This window comes from Echeneis naucrates, chromosome 3 (genome assembly GCF_900963305.1).
Source record: "Echeneis naucrates chromosome 3, fEcheNa1.1, whole genome shotgun sequence".
NCBI classification, from domain to species: domain Eukaryota; kingdom Metazoa; phylum Chordata; class Actinopteri; order Carangiformes; family Echeneidae; genus Echeneis; species Echeneis naucrates.
This window is the reverse complement of record NC_042513.1, coordinates 14,387,889-14,410,000: the sequence shown is the minus strand read 5'-3', so window position 1 is coordinate 14,410,000 and position 22,112 is coordinate 14,387,889. Positions and strand designations below refer to the sequence as shown.

Sequence of the window (22,112 nt, the reverse complement as noted above, 5' to 3'; positions counted from 1 at the left end):
TGAAATTTGACTATTAGATTTTTTTTGCCCTGATTAAATTATATTGTGTATATTAGAGATGCTGAAGCTGGTGGTGCTAATGCTCCAATTTTTTATTTGCCTACTGCCAATAAAACAAGGAGAAGTAGTAGATGATGTTCATAATAATGTAAAACAGTCTAGAGGTTCTTTGGCAACATCTTGTTGCTTAATTCCCTTTTTGTGTTTGTGTTCCGGTGATCCGTTTTAACTAAAACGGGGGGATAAAAAAATAAAATAAAATTCACAGGAATTGGGAAAAAAAGTCCCAAGTATCGGAGAGTTTGCTTGAATTTGCTGTATTTAATGCAGTCTTGTGATTTGGGGCAGATTTTTCTTTTGACAGTCATATTATCAGGGATTAACAGCTGCAGAGTCAGTCATTCTATTAGAATGAAGAGGAAAAGAATTAAGACTGACTATGATGGAAAGAGGGGGCATCTGGATGGAGATTTTTGTCTCATTTAAGTTTACATCTGTGGCGTTTTCAACTGTATCTGAAAACTTATCCTATTCGAAAGTGGAGTATTTAAAAATGTTAAATGTTCTCTTTTAAAGATTGATATAGATAGCACAAGACACACCAGTTAAACCATCGTCATCTGGAAAAATTATGTAAAGACCAGCAGGAGTTCCCAAAGCAGCACAGACCGCCCTCATGATGTATTTTCTCCCTTAATGATGTCCTCCAAGATCAAAAGTCATCTTAAAAAATCTGCACCCATTCTTCTCATTCTGAGCCATTTCACACAGTTACTTATACACAGTTGCCATGGCAACAGGACATTATGACACCTACCTAATCCACTTTGTTTCATCTCAGGTGACTGACGTGAGCAAAAGGAGAAGAGGCGATAACTGCCTACTTTGGAGGATGACGTCTCTGACAGGACCTGTTGAAAACGGACAGATACACCTGAGAAACCTGAGATTACTTAATATCATGAACCAGCCTCCACTAACAGCTATTTGTTTGCAGAGGGAAACATGACCTTGAAAAACAGGAGAGGCAAAAACCACAGATGACAGATCTATAAAAGACACTGATTAAATAAGCAACTGAAAACAAACACTGTGACAGTATTAGCTGACAAAACTAGAACTGAAAATCCACAATAAAACTGGTTTCAGGAACAAAATTTGGTGTATTGTTCTTTGACTCTCACCTCCATAGAGCCAGTCTTACGATTACGTATAAGTGGGGACCTCCTCTGAATGGTAATTGGCTCAGACAGCGGCACAGCACGATCCGTCTCATCTCTGGAAAGGTCCTCAAGGCTGCCAGGGTCAGTTTGTTTCTGCCCATTCTGTACGAGCACAGACAGAAATCATATTCAAACTGCATCTTCTGAGCAATGGCACTGAAAATGATTGGATGTGGTTGTACCTGTCGTCCAACCTCTGCAGAAGCAGGCCTGAAGCCAAAGCCAGTTGGCGCATTCTCTTCTTCCTCAACACCTTTGACGCCTGGGCTGAAGTGAAGCTCCACATGGAAGCGTCCCTCAGAAGTCAGGTCCTTCAGGTAGGGGGGTGGGGGGGGGGCATAAAGAAAAATCAGTAAAAGATAAGAGATTTTCTTCTGAAAATCAATTGAAACGTCATGCAAAATCCCTATTGTCTCTCATGAACCTATTAACATGAAATAAAAGTAAATAAAAAGGTTGGGGAAAAAATTTTTCAAAAACCTGTATACATCGCAAAACTGGAACCCCATTCTCCCAGTTATCCTGACCCCCCAAATAAACCATATAACCTTCCGTTTTAACACAAACAAACATAGCAGAACCTTCTTAATAACCTACACTCCAAAAATTGGTAATAATCTGAACAACCATTTGATGTCCATTTTTGGTTTCTTTCAGTTTTCCCTACTTGCCAATTTTGGTACATTTCAGTTGGTATCACAGTATCACACTCTTTATAAAGAAAATATAAAGATTAGCCCTACAGAGACAACTTGCAAAGCCAGATTGAAATATAAATTATTCAGCCTCTAATTTAAACATTGTAAAATTTGACTTTATGGTAACAGAAGTTCAACCTGCATAATACAATGTCACGTGTAACATGTAGCAAGAAAAAAAAAAATGAGATTAACAATCAAACAACAACACTACCTTATTGTTGTCCTCATACAACATGATGACAATCTGAGTCATGTAGTTAAGTTCAGAGACAGCACTGAGGTAATCCATGGCACGCTTCCACTGCTGGTCCTTCTCCTCCTGCCATCCACACGTACACACACGTACACACACACACACACACGCACACGTACACGTACACACACGCACACGTACACGTACACACACGCACACGTACACGTACACACACGCACACGTACACACACACGTACGTACACACACACACACGTACACACGTACACACACACACACACACACACGTACACGTACACGTACACGTACACACACACACACACGTACACACACGTACACACACACACGTACACACACACACACACACACACACACACCAAAACAAAGTTTATTGACAACTTGTACAACCATCTGAGAGTTATTCTAAATATAGGATGGAAGTTTGGTTTCTTACATCCAGCAGGCCTCCATAACGGAAAATACTGAGCAAGGAGTGGACATGGCTCTCACTAGTGAAATATAAGCGTGTCCTGACATGGCGCCCAGGAGACAATACTCCACGGGAATACCTGTGAATATGGGACTCAAGTCAAATCAGTTTCAAAAATAAAATCATGGGGCACTGTATCAGACACTTTGAAATATTCTCCACACATTTTGCCTCAGAACTCACAGAGGGTGTAGTTTGTTGACAGACTCATCCTCATGGGTCCTCTGCAGGTCAAGGCGAATCTTTCTGACCAGTGGGAGGCAGTAGGCATATGCTATGTCCAACTTCTCCACCTTATTTATGCCATATTCCTGCAAAAATACCAAAAATGATAAAAATGCCTGAAAGCTGCTGAACAGGTTATAGCAATAAATTAATGTCTCGGTTCACAGAATATGAAACATTTAATCAGATCTTATTCACAAACTGAATCCATAACAAAATTTGCCTGATGATTGCAATGAACTTTGTTTCGTGGACAAAAAGCTCAAACACATGAACAATAATTGTACATATTAGTTTTATTTACTTGGATGCCATGGTTTTTGAGTTTTAATCCATGTTTTTTTTTTTTTTTGGGGGGGGGGGGGGGGGGGGGGGGGGTGGGTATGTCTTGTAAATGTGAAATTATTTAGTGAAGTTATTTGGTTACTGCTTTATTTACTTGATTTTTTTATTCCTTCCCAAAAAAACTTCAGATAATGCTTTTTTGCAATATTCCAAAAGGTCACAGCCCTGTCCATTTTCACCTCAATTTCCTACTAGTCCTCTCTCACCTGTGGGATGACGATGTCTGCAAGCGCTCGAGACAGCCGGAAGAGCTCCAGTGTGTCCTCCAGGCCCAGAGTAGCATTGTGGATAACATCGTATTTCACACAGTCATAAATGTCAGGTATTTTACTGATATCATAGCGGCCATTCTTCATGCGGAAGTCTCTCTCAAGTTTGGACCAGCGTTGCAGCATCAGCTCCAGTGTCTCACTGTGGTAAAGCTGCAGGTCTGAGGAGGGGCACATGAGGAACAATTTAAGATGAGTACAAGATGAATCAAAGGCAATTTGATTATAACTGAAAAACATGTGCTAACTATTACCAGCTAAATGATAATATCAGCATTGGTGTAGCAGAAATTGGACATAAAGTAGAGCTAAGAATCATTTTTTAGTTTTGCAGTTGCCTTAGAAAAAGAAAAAAAGAAGCCAATAGCTAAAACATTTTGACTTAAAAATATAATGACAATTGGTCCAATAATGTTTGATTGCATTGAGGTTTCATTGAAAATGCGTCAAAGTTTAAGCAAATGACATCCATCTCTAGTAAACACAGGTGTTTGCTCACCGGCTGACTTTGGGTCCTCCATTCTTTTACGGATCTGGGATGTGAGGCTCTGGATGAGGGCATAGACCTGGTCACATATGGCCACTGGGTTCTGGACTATCTTCATTGAATTCACCAGAGAGGCACTACAGGTTGGGGCCAGCTGTCATAAAAAGACAATAGTATTGCAAAGTTCCAAAATAAAGAGCCAGTTAGGTAGAATAAATAACGATTGACTAATTTCATATCTCAAAGACCCCAAAAGATCAGGGCCTGCCAAAGTACACAAAACCTGTGTACTTCAGCAGAAATCTTTAATTTCTTACGTGACATAGAGAGGAGAGAATAGATTACTATTTAGAGCATCAGTTAGGGAGGAGCAGCTCTAGTGGTTAGATTCTGGTCATGCAAACAAACATGTATGCAGCTAAGTATAACCACAAGACAGGACTTGCTGTCCTATGAGCAGGTACAAAAATTGGTTTTTACTCATCTGTCAGGCTCTCAGGTTGTGCCTCAACAATGTTTTCCCAGAAATTAGAAGCATACACAGATGCCTTATTTCCTGTAGTATCCCAGGTTGAATTTTAACTATGACTTAAAAGAGCAAATCTAAATCTGTAACCATGAACTACTGACTGACCTCTAAGTTGCAGTCTGTAAATAATTGATCCAAAAGGTTGCAGGCAGCAACAGGTCATGACAGACGAAGTAGGGCTTCTCTTTCCAGGAGGTCCTCACAAAACAGAAGCACTATTGAGGCTCAATAATAAACATTTAAAACTAGTCACCCTGTCGTAGTCCTCATCAGTGAAGTCCCTGTCCTTCTGCAGAATCTCGTGGAGTCTGGCCTTGACACGGTGCTGGCAGCTGCTCAACGAGTCACTGTCATTGTCCAGCAGCCCGTTCATGTTGGCACTCTTCACCATCTGCACCAGGATTGGTGTCAGCTCACCCTCCAGAGCCAGCAAACCCTGCTCACACACCCACACAGACAGACTAACCAATCTGAGAGCAGCACAAAGTCAAAGTAGCATGCCACTGTTGGAAAAACAAGGTTTGGCCTCCAGCTTCAAACTTACTCTTTCTAGAAACCACAAACCTTTGCAAAAGCTGCAGCTGTCATCTGCACTCTCCCTTCATCAGATGCATATATCTTCAGGTCATGTCTGTAGGTGCTGTGTAACCTCAGTAACCCACAGCCTGGAAATCCAGCATAATCCCCTACAAGACAGAACCAACAATAGCCATCAGTGCACGAACAGAGTGCTGGTTTAAGTTTGCAGTAAAAACTGCAGAAATCAAGCTCAAATGCATCAGAAGAAAAGGACATTAATGTGAGGAATAAGAACATAGAGCAATAGGATGTGCAATAGGATGTCACCACCTTATCTAACTGGAGAGCTGACCTTTTCTGAAGCCTTTACTCACAAATGTAGCTGGAATAGCTTGTGACTCTTTTTCTTGCCTTGTAAAAGCCGAGAACTTGTTCCAAGGTTTTTTTGTTTATCGTTACATCTCATGTTTACTGTTTACTTTTATGTCAGAAAAAGAATGCATTTTTACAAGTTTACTATCCTCGTATTCCCTTAGTTTTTTTTTATATATATATATATATATATATATATATATATATATATATATATATATATATATATATATATATATATTTTTTTTTTTTTTTTTTTTTTTTTTTTTTTTTTTTGGCAGGTGGGGTTTCACTATTACTGCCATATTTACTTTGTTCAGGGTCAATTTGAAATATGATACAGTATGCAGTCTTAGACTTACAGTCATGGAAGTAACTCACTGAGTTAAACCAGCTTAGATGTTTACACAAGTTGATGGATCAGTGGCCAGTGCGAAATTCAGATACATTGAGAATAACTGTGCAAAAGCAAAGTCTACAGATTGTTATTGATACAGAATGTAATAACGCATTTTGAATCCAAATTATGATGATGTTCCAGCGTGCACAATAAAAACAGAAGTAATGGTCTTTTGGACCCACCTTTCAAATGACCCTCTCCTCACTTCTCTGACTTTACATGGATCAATGGCAGTTCAATTCAAACTAAGTAACGAAGGTCCCTTACATTTTTTGCCCAAAGCCTCTTAATAATTTAATGAAGGAGAATGGAGAATTGAATATGTAGCTATTTCTCTGCTTAAGCCTGTTGACATGTTGATGTTCAGACCTACTGTACTCAGAATAGCACATAACAGCACAATCAATGCAAACACAATATGGCAATATTGCAAGGTGGCCAAATCACTGGAGCTGCAATTATTTGGCAATGAGTGACAATGCTGTACCCCCGATCAGACCATAGGCATTGTAATGCTACACAGCCTGCAAATCATATTCTTCCTAATTATTTTAATGAAAATAAAATAGAAAAACAACAAACTTAACAAATCAACTGAACTATCTAACTGCAATATCTGGCAACATAATTGCCATATAACTTTTTTTGCATATCATCCAAGCCCCAGCACTTAGATTATTAAATCTTGGGCTTGACCACTGAGCATTTGGACAATCCTGACTACTCTCACCTTTGAACTCAGTGGTTATTTTGATGCTAACTATAAACATGAAAAGTTCCATGGCTCTAACTTTCAGAGTAAAGAAATCATACTGGCAACATCTGTCCAGAGACCTTAGCATTTGCCAAAATACTCACACATGCTGGTGGTTCTCTTTATAGTAGGTATTTCCCTGACTATATTTTGCCATAATGACACATATGCACTGAAAAGTAGAAGAAACACCAGTCGTACTGTCTTGGGTCTATTATTTTTGATACCATTATAATTCCAAAGGATCGAGGGGCAGTGAACAAGGAATCAAATACTGCATGACATTTTGACAGTCTCACCTTGTCCTCCAGGGTACATACAGCGGAAGGCCCTCCCTAGCTCCTCAGCCTGCACTCTGCCAGCAGGAGTTAGTTCCCCTCCCCACTTCAGCACCAGCAGCAGAGAAGGGCCCTCAGTACGTGTGTCTAAAAAACAAATTCAGAGGAAGGTAGTCGGTGAATGCTGTGTTTTGACAAGCTTGAGCTTGGCAGCATGTTATTATGAGGAGATAAGAAAATTATATCTTCCTACCTTCTTCCTCACTGGAAGTTTTGGGCTTTCCATGGGGCAGGTAAGTTAGTTGCACTTTTCTGTTAATCCCAGAGAAATGGCCGTACCTTTATGGAAAAATATAACAAATCTGTTATCATTTTCATGAATATACATTGCTGGGTGTTGTTCTATTAAATTCATTTAAGTTTACCACTGCCTGTCTATGTGGACTCCAAACAAAATGCTTTTAATTAATGTACAAACAAGACTATTGTGTGCAACCACCCCCAAAAACACACCATTAAAAAAACAATGCTGAGCATCAGAGAGTATAATTCTGTATAATTTACCAAACCAATATGTTTTCATAGTTTATGGAGTAGGCCTAAGTGCACACTGGATTATTGTGTGGTTGCATGATTTACTAAACCCCCAGTGTAAAATGAACAATACTTTCCAAGATGACCCGTATATTAATAAAATTGATAAGCTGCTATTTCATGTGGGATCAATGGTTAATAAAGTGACCTGGTTTCCTTGCTCCTTACATTTCCAGAACAGTCTTCAGCTGCTCCAGTTTTGACTTTTTCTCTTCTATCTCACAGTCAGTGTGCTGTCCTAGCTCTACTAACAACTGCCGTGTGATGTCCAGCACCTCCTGTTGAGAGACGCAGATATTTCCACAAGGTCATTCACTGACAAACTGGGAGCTAAGTGTCCCCACCCTCCTTCTGATTTATAACTACCTGCAGCTGTTTTGGCTTCTTCAGCTTTAGTTTCCCTGTTTTGTATCCTCCATATTTTTCAAACAGATCAAAGAACCTAGATGAATCAAAGATAAACTTCATATTAGCCAAAGACCTTTAATGTGTTATAACAGTAAAAAAGAGGGCAAAAAACAAAGAGCATACATGGGGTTTCGAACTTCCATCTTCATCTTTTGTTTAGGTGTTCTGTCTCCATGACGGATGACAGCAATAACACAGCGCAGCTCCATCCTGATGAGAAGTTTAAGCAGAAACAAACACAATTCATAAATAGACTTTTGTGGATCCAAATCAACGCAATCCCTCAACGCTGATTTTTTTTCATTTGTTTGTTTTTTTTTTTTATGTAAAAGACAATGATCAAAGACATTTTTTAAAAGGAAAATAACATATTTAAAGTTATAATTTTTTTCCATCAAATTCACAAGCTTTATCAAGGGCTCATAGGAACCCTGAATATAAAAAGAAGCTGCATAATTGATTATTGTCAAGTGTCTTGACACTAAGACTAATTGTCCTTTGTTGAATACATCAGATCAGTAACTGGACTTGCCTTCATTCAGCGTTTCTCACAATTCAAAATACATAGGCCTCTAATGTAAACGCATTAACTGTCTTCTTTCATCTTCTACTATTATGACTCACATAGTCCCTGAAGTGGTGGGAACAATGGGGATGTCCTCTGCCTCAGTAGGAATGGACCAAGGAATATGAAACTGAGGAGCCAGTTCACGCATCACAATGTTTCTGGAGACCCATGAAGACAAATATTGAGTCAATTATCAATTAACTAAGACCAGCTCAACAGAAAATTGTCCAATGTCAAGAGCTACTCCTAGTACCCAAGGATCTTGGCACAGTCATCATAGTACTTCATTGAGTTCTTCACAAAACTGAATCCATTGACATCACACACATAGGAGTGGCCATTGGCTCGGAGAAGATCAAAGCCACAGACAGTTTGCTGTATTGAGATGAGAATAGGGCGTATATGTGTCAGTGGTGAGGGGAAGAAGTATAATTGTATTTGTTAACAATGGAAGAATAAGTAAAGTGGGACAAACCAGATTTACCTTGAAGGCTAAGCAGACTTTACGGGCTACCAGTTTCTCCATGGCTGAGAGCATGACAGGGTAGCGGACTTCCTTCCCTTCGCTGTCTCTCTCCACCTTTCCGTCTAAAGCTGGGGACTTCCGCGCCTCAGCGTGAGCATAGTCTGGCCCCACAGTGTAGACCTAAGGCCGCGCCATTATCTCAATTACAAATTTTAACACTTGATCCTCAAGCATTTAAACTGTTTCCTCAACAAAAGAGAATGCAGATGCAGTAATTGATTCTATTACTGGTTTTACTTCATACTTTATTTTCATTTCTAAGAAATAATGTTTATTACAGAGGGAGACGAGGCCAATCAGAGCCCTAATATATTCAAAACACATCATCTTGGCAGTAGAGGCTACATTATTGTTCCCATATCTGGTGAATTTATTAAAAAATATGTTGAGTGGGAAATATTAGCACTACCCTTGAAATAGATAGGAGTGAGAATCACAAACATTTTATAGTTGTTAATCATTTGTACTAATAACTCAAACATGTGACTTCAGAGGTGCAAAATACTATCCATGGGAAGACAATAATTAACAATGTTCTACCTTGACATCAGTGCCATCTGTTGGCATGAACTCTTCGTAAATGTAAGAGCCCGTCTTCCTCACACAGCTCTCAGGTGAGTACACACTGCTTCGACTCCCAATCTGCACCAGTCACAGGGTGGAAACACCATCATGCTTAAGTAAAGGCTGCAGCTCTGGATTTGACAACATTCAGCCTGATTTATTAAATAAATAATATTATTATTATTTGTTTTAGTTAGGTTCAAGTCAATTAACAGTTGCTAATCATTGTTGCTTAATAGAAAAAAAGAAAGGTACGCAAGCATTTAGACTGATATAACAGACTGTCATTATGGGTGGGACCTTTCTGAAGAGGCGCTGGCTTCCACCACCAGCAGTGGTGGGGTAGTAGATGTAGACGTTGTGGTCTTCGGCACAGACAGGTTTCTCAACAAAAGGCTTCTGGAATATCTCTCCATTCACCTCCACATGGTCCTCTCCCTCCACCAGGTTACACTCTGAGATACACAGACATAAACAGTAAATGTTTTTTTTTTTTTCCCCCAGGAGGCAACTTTTTCAGAACCACAACGTTTGATCTCCTCAAAATGAAGTAACCCTTCACTCTGAACAATGTGAAGTTCAATGGCTGTTTTAAAAAAAATTCTTATTGTCAAGGAAGGCAGATATCTGATTGCTCATCATTTCAAGATCTGTCTCCCTGTCATGGTGTAAAAACAGCATTTAAATTCCATACCCATCATATCACAGCACTTAAGTATGGGACACTTGCAACTGCTTGACATTTGATATTATATTTAGCCACAAGCTGAAATAAAACCAATACTCTCGAACTGAGTGACCTTGGGATGCTGCATGGACTGGGCTCAGGGTTGTTTGTGTGAGGTGAATAGAGTCTGCAATGTATTGTTTTTTTTCCTTCATATGACATTAGGAAAGTGCAAATTTGTTTATAAGAGGAGTTCATCATCAATTGCAAACTGACCATCTGGCTTATCTGGGTCACGGTTGAGCACAGCATAGCGTGGCAGATCAATCCCTTCCTCCTGTAGGATGCGATACACCTCTCTCCTTTTAAAAAATAAATGAAATTAAAAATCTATCTATAATCATAATTTTACAAAGCTAATACTGATTTGCATGCACAATTTCAATCATTCCTTCAACAGAAAGTTAAGGTGGGCGGGAATACCTGTCCTGTATGTAGTACTGCATGTTCAGGTCATTGATGAGCAGAGGGTTTCTGACTTTGGCGTAACTCACTGCCTTATCCAGTGGGAAGCCTGGTTTAGATGCAGAGAAAGATTTCAGTATGTGGAGCTCATAGGTAATTTACTGTTAGGAAATTCAAGTTCCAATATAAGGCCAAGACATTGTTTGAGAAAACACCCAACAGTGACAACTTTCAGGCAAACAGAATGAACCTGAAGTAGAACGGTGACATTGTTTTAAAGGATAGGCACTCTGTGTACTGTGCTTAAAGTCATCTACGGAATCCACATGATCTAACAGGCTATAAACAGGATGAGTATCATGCATCCTTACAGTGCTTTTATTTAGTTTGATGTCCTTTTCATAACTCAAGACATCACATCAACTCAGTAGAAAACAAACTGAATATCTACATTGCAGAATTATTACTTAGCGTGTCTGGGCATGCATGTGTTGTGTGACTGTACCCTTGGAATGGAAGGAGATGAGGCAGTCACACAGAGGCCATTTGTCCACGGGCTCATTAAGGATGACATCCTCAGGGAAGATGACCACAGTAATGTACTCAAATCTGCACAACCTCTCCAGGATCTGGGTCATTGGCTTGGACTTCGATTTCTTCATCATGCAGCAGATCCCCACCACGATCTGTCGCTCTGGGGGCTGGAGAGGGAAGGCGAGAAGGAGAGCATCACGTCAATTATTTGCCAGTTGGTTGAAAAATACAAACTTAGCTTTGTTTCCGATACTGAATATTGTAAAAATAGATAAAAAGTTTACATTGATACAACCAGGGTCGAGCATCCCTTTGATTACCTTGGACCAGCAGCACACTTTTAAATAAAACCTTAATCAAGTGTGTTGTGCACAATCACAAGATAGCAAAGCTGGTATTAGGTATGCACTAAACTCTGTTTACTTAGAAAAAGACTGCTAAGTTGGCCCGTAGCTAGCATGCCACATTCAGTATGAGTATGTCCTTTGAGAACCCGTTCCACCAAGCATCATGAAAACAAGGAAACCTGTTTTATGTCAGATTAGAGAGCTGATGGTAATGCATAGACAATCTGGTTTATAATTGCACCTGCAAGAAAAAACCTTCACATCAAGACTGGAAAAACCAGTGGCGGTTGTACACCACTGCCAACCAGCCAAGTTTCAGGAAACAAGGTCACACTCTCTCCTTCTTGAGTTACAGTGTTGAATGAAACCCTGAAAGGCTTTTTCAGGACTCTATGATGTCACATTGAAGGTAAACTTTAGACAACTTGCATGTGAATTGGTACCACATTATGAACTCTAATCGTATTAAACATTTGTGTTAGATTGTTTCATAATTGCTGCATTATTTATGGCGGAAAATGTAAAAAATTTGTTTTTTCTGAGATCACAGTGTCTTTCAATGACCACAGTAATCTTTTAATCCAAGTGAATTTTGCAGGAAATTTGAAAAATACCCTTATGGCATGAAATCAAAGGCATGAAATCAAAGTCATGAAGCCAATTCTGTTGAGTATTAAAATACCAAATGACCTGTCAGAGGGTTTAAACAAAATCTGATCAGTTCATGCTTGTGTGCAAGTGAATTTGATGTAAAATTTGAAGAAATTCCCTCAAAGCATTATTACAACATTTCAGACAGGTGAATTTGAGAAAACAGACCTTTGATCTGCAGCATGCAGACTAATTTTCAGTAACCAGGTTAGGTCAGTCCTTGTAAACACTCTAAAGTCTATTTAGGGTGCCTGATTTATTGAGGGGCAAATAAATGATCCTGGTCAAAAGCACAATAGGCATTAACAAACAAGACCTCTTTTGAGAAGACCATGCGGTGTTTTCACTGTGGTCAGTGGGGTGTCCAGTGTTAACTGAAAGCCCTCTGCTGGTGACCCATTTGCATGTTATTCTTCACTGACAACCAGATACCTTTGACTTTCTAACATGTGAGTTATGTGGAGGAACCAATTATAGTATAGGTTTCTTAAACTGAGAAAAATCCTGCACCGAGTCTGTGTCTTCATCATCCTCATACAGCTCCATATCTGTCCTTATGCTGTCCTCCAGGACCTCGCTCTCATCGTCCTCGCAGCCCACGAAGAATCTGGGAGCGCCACGCCGGCTCTCGCCTGGGCTGTTGGGCTCTGACATCACAGTCCCCCGCGGCAGCCCTCAGCGTCCCACCGCGCCATCTTTCACCAACACATTTCTGCAGCAGGCTGCCAATGGGAGGGCACGAGGCCTGGGTAAAAGGAGAGGTCCACTCTGGCCAAGTTGGACAACAGAGGTGCTGCGTGAAGGTGCGTGTGTGAAGCAGAAGAGCAGAATGAAACAGAATGAGCAGGACTCAAACAGAGGATGATATGTGAGCTATTATGATGTAAGTCAGTCTTCCACAATGATGTCGTTGCAAAAGCGCCACATTCTTCATTCACCAATTTCACATCTCATATGACTGGCTTGGGTTTCTGATGACCTTCAGCAACTTGGAAGCTGAAGCTCTAATTGTCTGATGACATTTTCTTCTTTCTTCCTCCATTTGCATGAAATAGTCCTAAAAGCCTACAAAAAGAACAAAATATTTAATTTTACTTGTGGAATCTTGCTTTGTGTTTTGAATGCTATTAATGTGTGATGTCATGTAATTATTAATTAATAAAGTAATCACAGCAGTGCACAACCTTCAGATGATAATGTATACTCTTCACTCTTCATCCATGTTTGTTGGATGGATGAAAACAGTGTTCATTTGGGTCAAGTCTGTGGCTGTTGAGTACAACTATTATATCATTTCTTACCTGCTGCCTGGTACAGAAACTCATTAATGTCCCAATTTTGGGACTGGTCTGTTTCAAAACAAACTCTTGCCTAAGTGGATTAGTGTTTCAAATGTTGAGCATAACAATTAATCTCTTCCATTACATCGCCTTACTCAGGATACAAGCAGGGCCACAGCTCCTACTGTGCACACTAAAATTTTATTATTATTATTTTTTTTTATGTGATTTTGGGATTTAGGCAACAGGGCCAGCAGGCTACAATGCCTGTTGTGAATTCCCCTGTATATCTATTGTGACATCTTTTACGGATCTTTAGACAAACATTTTCTGTTTTAACCATAACATAATCCTGACATGGTTTTAATGAACCTAAGAAATGGGAAAGAAAAGGGGAAAAGGGGAAACAGGGAAACTGTAACCAATCCAGTGATGGGACAATGTGAACATTTATGGCTGCAACTAATTCTTCTGGTACTCTTCGTGTTATTGATTAATCTCCTGGGCATTTTCTTGATTTATGTTTTACTATACAAAGTATATAAATAATTTCATTAGTGTCTAGATGCCACGTAATGACATGTATACTCTGTTTTCTTCTATTTAAATACCAAATACAGAAATTTGAACGACTTGTAGGACACAGGACGCTTTAACAAGCATCTGTAAAATTTTTTTGAGTGCAGGGAACATTGCTGCCATTTACTTAGCAGTACAATTTAAATAATAATAAATTAACATTTTCAAGGTTGCAACTTGTTGACTTATTATTATTATCATCAGCATTATATTGCAACGTTGGAGAATTGATTAGCTCATGAAAGAAATTCACCATACCATCGGTGGCAATGAAGAAAGAATAATAATTAAAAAAAATAAAAACTATCTTAAGAGACAAGAACTAATGTGGACCTGGTCTCGAAATCATGTCTCAAGTCAATGTGGGATCACATTATTGGAAAGAAAACTAACACACAATTACTGTGGCAGAAAAAAAACAACAACAACAAAAAAACACTGTCATCCAAGCAGCACCTCCTGTTCCCATTGGACATGGACCTGATAATTTAATGGTGGCCATATGGCGGGACGATGCACCGACATAGGGCCGATCAGGGAGCAGCCAGAGCTAACGCTGACCTTTACGTGAGACTGATGGTTGCTAATGACACTGGTTTGAGGCGACAAGTTCACCGACATCACGCACAATAACACAGTAAATAAGTGTGAACACGGGGGCGCAGGTGCCGTGTGTAGGCGTCAAACACAATAATGAGACAATGAAATGATATTATTGGCGTGTGAAACGAACCTCCGAGAGGACAAGTCGTTTTAAAGCGGTTGTTTCCCGTTATTTTAGCAGTATAACGGACATTTAGCTGGTGTTAGCCTTTTAGCATGCAGCTAACTGCTATCCCAACTATGGAGACAGGTCGTCAAGGGCCTGCATTTGATACACATATCAAATGTTCGGGCTGTTAATGATGTCAGCGCATTTAACACCGGTGGCATGTCGGCGGTATTTCACGTACAAGACGGAGACAGACAGATTTGAACTCACAGTGTGGCTGAAGGGCTTGTGTCGCTGCCATCACCCCGCTTCCTTTCCTCCTGACAGTTTGCCCGTGAAACCAATCTTTATTTTTTCAGTTTGACGCACTGACAATGGACCTCCGAAGTAACCAATGGAAGAAGAGAATGACGTGATGAAGGCGTATCCAAGAGTCAAACGAGCCAATAAGCGACGACCAATCTGGGCTAAACAGCCCCGTAACGTCAACGATTATACTGTGCAATGACGAGGAAATGACGCCAGGTGGCGTTTTGGGGATTAGATTTATCATTAAATCTGTAATTATTAAGATGCTATCTGTAAGTATTCTTACTGTTTCATCTAAACTTTGTATAGCCAATCACGGTTTAAATACATTCACGTACCGCATTCTGGACACTTAAGAACAGCTTAAATGAATATCCACCTGCACTAATGTACACTGATGGATAATGCATTACAGACTCTGGGTCCCAGGGGACCAGGGGACCAGGGCACCAGGGGACCAGTGCACCAGTGCACCAGGGGACCAGGGGGGAAATTTTCTCAGAAGAGTCCTTTAGCTGAGCCACTGTATAAAATGGCATTTATTGATATACAACTTAGACACCAGGGCTTTTTGTGTTTTTCTTGTTTTTCTTTCTCGCTGCCATGTGGAGCTGCTAAGCATATTTTCACAGTTAATGTTGGTGACAATGTGAACAGTGACAATAAAGGATTCTATGTCTATGGGAACACAAAACTATAAAATAAAATTACAAAACGAATACAAAGAAATATTGAGACAAAGAAACTCATAAAAACACAAAACAGCTACAGAGAGGGAAATCCCCTCAAAGAGCCAGAAAACAACCATTCAGAGAAGGAGAAACTGTTCGTGCACCAAATCACAAAATCAATACTGTACAAAGAGATGCAAAATGGCTGTAATTCAAAAATAATCACAGAGGCAAAATAACTGCAAATTTAACAACCACAGCAATACATCCGAAATCCTCATGGGGATGGAAAATAACTTTACATGTAGATTAGCTGGAAATATCTACAGTATCTAAAGTAGCAACTAAAAGATGATTCATTAAAAGTCAGCACAGCCAGGCTGAAAAGAATTACAATATATTCTGTCTACTGTTTTTGCATGACAGATTCACTTATTATTGCTTCTGGTATTGCTTAAGTTCACAACAGGAAAGTTTATGGTGAGCTCCCCTTCACAAACTCAGCATTTTTTTAAAAGACGATCATGCCCTCCCTCAGCAAACTACCGCCGTTGATGTAAGAGTCAACACTGATGTCAGCCTGTCTCTGAGCCTTGCTGTGCAGACCAGTCCCTGTGACTACCACACCAACCTGCCCATTACGTAAATGTGCGCAGGCCAGCTGGAGCTGTTGCTGCAACAAACTTCCCATGGTCACAGTGTGCCACTATGCTGCTAATGAAAAGAGCATTTTATAAGCTGCAAGGTGAACAGAGAGCAAACAAGGCTCCTCTATAATCGTACTGAACATGGGAAAGAGAAGACACACCTACTTGCACAAATATTGTCAGGATGAAAATAAAAATGCCTTTTACCTGTAAACATGTGTGTGTATATATATATATATATATATATATATATATATATATATATATATATATATACTATATATATATATACACTAAGGATTTGCACTAAAACTAACAGGCAAGAAGGGATTTTTGCAGTTGGGACTGAGCCCAGATTGAAGTGTGCGGGGTGAAGTGGCAGCATTTGATTTTCAGTCTAAATGATGCTTGTCTCTTCCTTTATTATACCTCCGGCAGCTTTCACAAAGACCCTCTGTGAAGAATCGTACTGCATACCACCGTCATATGGCTCCAATTTTCCAAAGCCAGGGGTGTTACACTGTCTGTGACTTACAGGTCAGACCAGGACAAGGTTCCTCGTTATAAATTCAGTCCCAGTTTCTGCTACTGGATGCTTTGGTCTCCAGGCCAGGGCAGGAGTTGTTGGGCCCCAGACTGTCAGTAAGTCATCCCAACTCCATTTGGCTGTTCATGCACAGATCTTCAATCTTCAGACTCAATGCCACATTCATCCTCCTGATGCCCCAAATACTCATAGGAGCACCAAATATATATTAAACTGCAACTGAAAATAGTCCTGGCAAATGCAGTGTTTCATCCTGTTAAAATGTATGCTCACACCTCTGTGGCTAGCTGTTTTGCATCATAATCTAACTGCATTTTTCCTCTGGCAATAAGTCATTCAAAAGTTTAAACCAGTCCTCCCACATTTACATCTTGGTTGTTAGCCACATTCTTTTTGATAAGCACTGAAATGAATAGTTTTCTCATCTGAATCACTTTTTAGCATAGTTAAATGTATTAAAAAATAAGGATAAGCAATCTCATACAGAAGGAAACCGTTACTTGCTTTATTTAAACTCATATTATCTATTCAGCATCCTTTTTTTGTATCAAAGGTAATGTTTGCCTCTACAGCAAGACAAACCGCCCAGAAAGAGAAGAATTTATGACAGCCTGTCACAAAAACAAAGACTGAAACAGTTGCTTTAAGGTATTTGGTTTGTTTGACCAGTGCAGTGTGCATGGTGTCAAAAAAACCATATAAAACATGTACAAGACGTCTTTCAGAGGGTGAAGGCACGTCTGTCAACACTCAGGTAGCTATGTGACTAATGCAGTGGTTAATGACTCCAGATGTCACATAAATGCGGGCTGCTAGTTGCCTGGCCTCCGGTGGATGTCGTCTTTTATCAGATGTGTTTTCCCACCCCACTTGATGAGAAGAAGGTCTGTTTTGTACTCCATCGAAAGGAAACACTGTTCTGTCAAACACACGCTGAAGTCCACACATTAAGTATTCATTCACATTTTGACAGAAAAAAGGTAAACGTGATAGAACAGACACGGACATTTAGTAAGGCATCTACTGTTTGGCAAAATTAACTGTAACTGTAGTTTCAGGAACTTCCATGATTTACACATCTGCGGAAAGACTATGTCAGCCAGTCACCGTTGGTGCAATAGAACAGCTTTTAAAAGCCATAGAGGGAAAATGCTTGGTCATCAAGCTAAAACATGAACTGTTGGTTTTCTGCTCAATGGATTAAACAACTAAGACATTATCTTCAACTGCAAGGATTAAAATTGGTAAAGTACTTCCACAAAGGAGGCATTTTCTATCCCTAATGGACATTTGCACTTTTCACATGATTTCTCAGCTAATCCATATGATCAAGAAATCTTTACTGTGCCACAAGGGCCCATTTGTGGAAAAAGCAGAATTACATAAAAGTAAACCAGCACTCAATATCTACAGTGCAAATAGCAACAATGAGTAACATAAACATTCACTGTGAATCATTGAAAATCGCCATTGCAGCAAGAACAAATTAGTTCTTCAGTCTGTTCGGACTGTATTTTGGCTTTATTAATCTACAGCCTGATGAGAGCAGAGCGAATATAAATATGGACAAAGTGGTGGAATGTGTGTGGATCTAAAACTTTGGTGTATGTAGTCTTAATAACAGGGGCAAATGCTTAATGCTACCATTAGCATTATAAGCACAGCTGGGTGTCAAGACTAATTCATGTGCTGCCTGGGGCAGTAGGCCTCGGGGCAATTTATGCTGAGCAGTTAACCTAATGTGCAGTTGACTATATGAGGGAACCAGAGTAGCTTGAGGAAGCCCACGCAGGGACAGAAAGAACTTGCAAACTCCCCAGGCCCAGGAATCGAACCCAAAATTCTTGCTGTCCGCTGCGCCACCTTGTAGCTACAGCGAAATCGCTTGCTTAAAAGCTAGTAACAATGAAAGCTGACAAGCCAGGAATGATGGGTACCTGCTAACTGATGTTAATATATAAATAAAACTATATTGTTAGGCATGATGGAATTGTGATTGGTACTGTTGCCTCGCAGCAAGATGGTTAAGGAGTTGAACCCTCAGATTAAAGTCTTTTTTACGGGGAGTTTACAGGCTTGGGGGGTTCACATTAGGGTAACTATGATTCCGATTTGTCCTTTGGTGTGACTGTTTTTTGTGTAAAGATATTGGCTCAATATTTGATTTGCATTTATATATAAAAAACCCCCAAAACATTTCCCCATATTATTTACCATACAGGAAAATCAATATTCACATAAAATTCCTCAACTGTCACCCAAAGAAACTACACCCTCTATAATATGTAATGTTAAGCCTGAATAAAATTTAAAAAGGTGGGCTTTAAAAAATGTACTGTAATGAAGGAGGACATTATATATCACGGCCAGAACTAATTTTGTGCCACATGGTAAACATGTTTATTTCTCCCGTTTAGTGTGTGCGTGGATTTGAAGAACTGCAGTTTTGGCAGTTTCGTGATTTTTCAGCCCTGGAGGTTGTAAATTGGTCCTTGTTTGCTTTCCCCAGAACTACACCCATAGAACGGCTATGGAATTAATGCCGCCCTTTGGTCACACAGTAGATATTTTGGAGTATGTTTTGTTTCAAAAGGTTTGTACTACCTTGCCTCCAAAATGACCAGCATACAGAAAGTCTGACCTCCTGGAGACATGCTGCAGATAACCCAGGTCTTTGTCAGGTAAATGTCTCACCTGAGGTGAAGGAAAAGCTGCAGGTTCACTTCAGTCCTGCAGGTACGAAGAGCGCTGCACACAGTAGCCATTCATAAGAACAAGGTGAGAAAAAATAAACACACTTTGCTTTCAACAAAGAATTCTCATGAGAGGTTTTTCTAACAAACTCCTTTCAGCAGTGACAGACATATTTCCTGACTCCGGGGAGGCATCTCCGGTTTTGAAAAGTGCTACAGGTCCATCAACCTGGAAAACCCCTGTAGATACACATCAACAAAAAGGCTGACACACAAAGGAGTATGTGTCAAGGTAATCTCTGCTGGGTCCTTCTTGTTACCGCAGCACAAGGCTACAAAGTCCAAGTTCAAAATAACAACTGTAGGAATGTTTCTACCAGAGATGCTCAGCAGCAGTTTCTGGTCTCAGGCTGTTTGATTTCATCCCAAGTCACAGTTAACTTAGTATTAGAGCAGGACACAGCTTGACTGGTAGCTGGCTGCTATTTGCTGCAGGTAATGGACGAGAATTTGTTGGGGTTAACATAGTTTTGACCCTGTGTGGATGAGAGAAAATCCAAAATAAATTCAACCTTGCGTCCTCAATTCTTGTTTTTTAAAATCATTGAAGATGTACATTGTATAACTATTCCACCCTGGAAAAAGAGTGATTCAAATAATTGATTAAAGACCAAAAATGAATATAAGTGCCTTCAGTCTTTATTCCTGTACTCCCTTTGCGTCCTGTCAGAAACCAGTCCTGTGCAGAAAGTGGCCTCTGCTGTGAAACAAGCTCATGAATAGGTTAAATGTCTTCAGATCCCAGAGGATTTAACTGAAACTCTGTCATCTACCGGTCACTGCTGTGGCTCAAATAAGCTCCATCTGTGTGGGTCAGCACTGTTAAGATAGAGAACTCGTGATATGAAAACAAAATCACTGCATTATCTTTGCATCAGTGCAAAACAGCATTGTTTTGTTGATAACTTCCTAAGGTGGGGCTGGAGTGAACGTTTATTTAGCTACTCTAACAATTTTCTCATTTTCCCCAACCCTGCATCCAGTATAAATAGCCTTCTCCACAGGCACCACTTGTTCTAAATCCTCTGAACAAATATCCTCAATATGGAAAAGTCTAAACTTCGAGGAGGAAATACTGGACAATTGTTGACACAATCTTACCACAGAAACAGTGAACACCTTCTGGGTCTCCCTCCACCTACCCGTTTGAAGTCTGGTCCAATTAGTCCAGTGACTGTACTCCATTCAGATTCAAAGGCAAACCTTGAGGCACCAAGCCATTTGATTTTAACATCCTTCCCATTCCTGAGTCCATTCAGCCTCTCACTGTGTGTTCATGTGGAGAGCAGATTCAATTAAAAAGGATGGGGACAAAAGAAAGACTGCAGCACTGAAGTTGAGTGCCGCTGCCATTGGAAACGTTGCATTATTATCATTATAACCCACGCGAACTCAGTCTAGACTCCTGTTATAAGTTAAATGGGGCTCATTTTTTTCTGTTGCATTTTTAGGTGTGTGAAAACTCAGTAATTGCACATGTTGCTGTTTCCTGCACAGTGAGTTTCTCAGCAGTGCTGAGCTGAAAGAGTGGCTTTGTCTCCAGGCAGAGAGCAGTTAATGGGGTGAAGCATGATACTCTTAAAGGTTTATACTGCTCTTTAAAGAGCCAAAAGTTGATGTGGGGAGAAAAAAATACTATAGCTATTAGAAATTTACCAAGACACTACATAAAATTGCAGCTCTTCTATTTTTTTCCCTTCCTGTCAGGGCGAAAATGAGTGTACAATTTCCAGGTGCATGCATAAGAAAAAAAAAAACAAAACAAAACAACGCAAGTAAAAAGAATCTGTAATTCCATTTCAAAATATTTCAATTCAACTATTTCAAAATGAACTAAAACTGTAGAATTTAGAGAAAACGCAATATTGCCAAACCAAAAGCCCTTCATCTTCATCTGAGCTCACCCAAAAATAAGGCAAATTTATGAACTCAACAAAATTTACACAACAGATGACACCAAACAGTGCAGGCCATACAGACAGCTGGGCTCAGAGCAACTGCCTGCCGCAACATAAGGACAGAAGGTAAATCGTTATTCCAGCAAGCAAGAACATTGTTGGCACTGCATGATTATCAAATGCGGCGTACTGATGAGGTTGAAAGTACAAGCTCTTGCTGATGACATGTGATTCAGCTGTGGTGAGTTTGTGAAATATGGGGGAAATAAAGAACAGCAAGGAAAACAAAACAAACACGAGGCATATAATTTTTTTGAAGCTTCACTAATGTGAAGCCTTGATAGCATGTGCTGTGTCATTTCAGATCTGAGCATCAGGACGTCTGAGGCATTGTGAGACCAAAAGAGGAGGAAGATATTGAAACTGATATTCTGAGAAAGAATCAGCGTCATAAAGTGCGATTATAAAGAACGATCTGATTGAGGTTCAAAGCCTCATTTTTGCCAGGTAGATAGAACAACACTCACCCTTTTTCCTTCCATATGTCGTCATATGAGTAAGGGGTGCCACCCAGGTTAATTTCCTCCAA

The 22,112-nt window shown here is 39.9% G+C and overlaps 1 protein-coding gene across 15 annotated transcripts in view; it reads right to left on the bottom strand.

The window, feature by feature from the left end:
• Window positions 1–15,041, bottom strand: part of ppip5k1a (diphosphoinositol pentakisphosphate kinase 1a) — a 27,580-nt gene extending 12,539 nt beyond the window's left edge. For 11 of the 15 annotated variants that reach the window (XM_029499168.1, XM_029499171.1, XM_029499176.1 and 8 more), the window contains exons 1-25: window positions 14,969–15,041; window positions 12,638–13,192; window positions 11,101–11,296; window positions 10,614–10,704; window positions 10,407–10,492; window positions 9,764–9,918; window positions 9,440–9,541; window positions 8,858–9,019; window positions 8,627–8,748; window positions 8,430–8,531; window positions 7,929–8,015; window positions 7,764–7,839; window positions 7,566–7,675; window positions 7,057–7,142; window positions 6,825–6,950; window positions 5,045–5,166; window positions 4,734–4,916; window positions 3,964–4,105; window positions 3,402–3,625; window positions 2,809–2,936; window positions 2,590–2,704; window positions 2,136–2,243; window positions 1,406–1,534; window positions 1,185–1,325; window positions 818–911 (exon numbers count right to left, since the gene is read on the bottom strand). In XM_029499168.1, the coding sequence (XP_029355028.1) occupies window positions 818–911; window positions 1,185–1,325; window positions 1,406–1,534; window positions 2,136–2,243; window positions 2,590–2,704; window positions 2,809–2,936; window positions 3,402–3,625; window positions 3,964–4,105; window positions 4,734–4,916; window positions 5,045–5,166; window positions 6,825–6,950; window positions 7,057–7,142; window positions 7,566–7,675; window positions 7,764–7,839; window positions 7,929–8,015; window positions 8,430–8,531; window positions 8,627–8,748; window positions 8,858–9,019; window positions 9,440–9,541; window positions 9,764–9,918; window positions 10,407–10,492; window positions 10,614–10,704; window positions 11,101–11,296; window positions 12,638–12,781 (3,031 nt within the window). In that variant the 5' untranslated portion in view covers window positions 12,782–13,192; window positions 14,969–15,041. The remainder of the gene's footprint in view (window positions 1–817; window positions 912–1,184; window positions 1,326–1,405; window positions 1,535–2,135; window positions 2,244–2,589; window positions 2,705–2,808; window positions 2,937–3,401; window positions 3,626–3,963; window positions 4,106–4,733; window positions 4,917–5,044; window positions 5,167–6,824; window positions 6,951–7,056; window positions 7,143–7,565; window positions 7,676–7,763; window positions 7,840–7,928; window positions 8,016–8,429; window positions 8,532–8,626; window positions 8,749–8,857; window positions 9,020–9,439; window positions 9,542–9,763; window positions 9,919–10,406; window positions 10,493–10,613; window positions 10,705–11,100; window positions 11,297–12,637; window positions 13,193–14,968) is intronic. The other 4 variants (XM_029499170.1, XM_029499174.1, XM_029499182.1 and 1 more) reach the window with 2 other exon arrangements.
• Window positions 15,042–22,112: the final 7,071 nt, after the last annotated feature.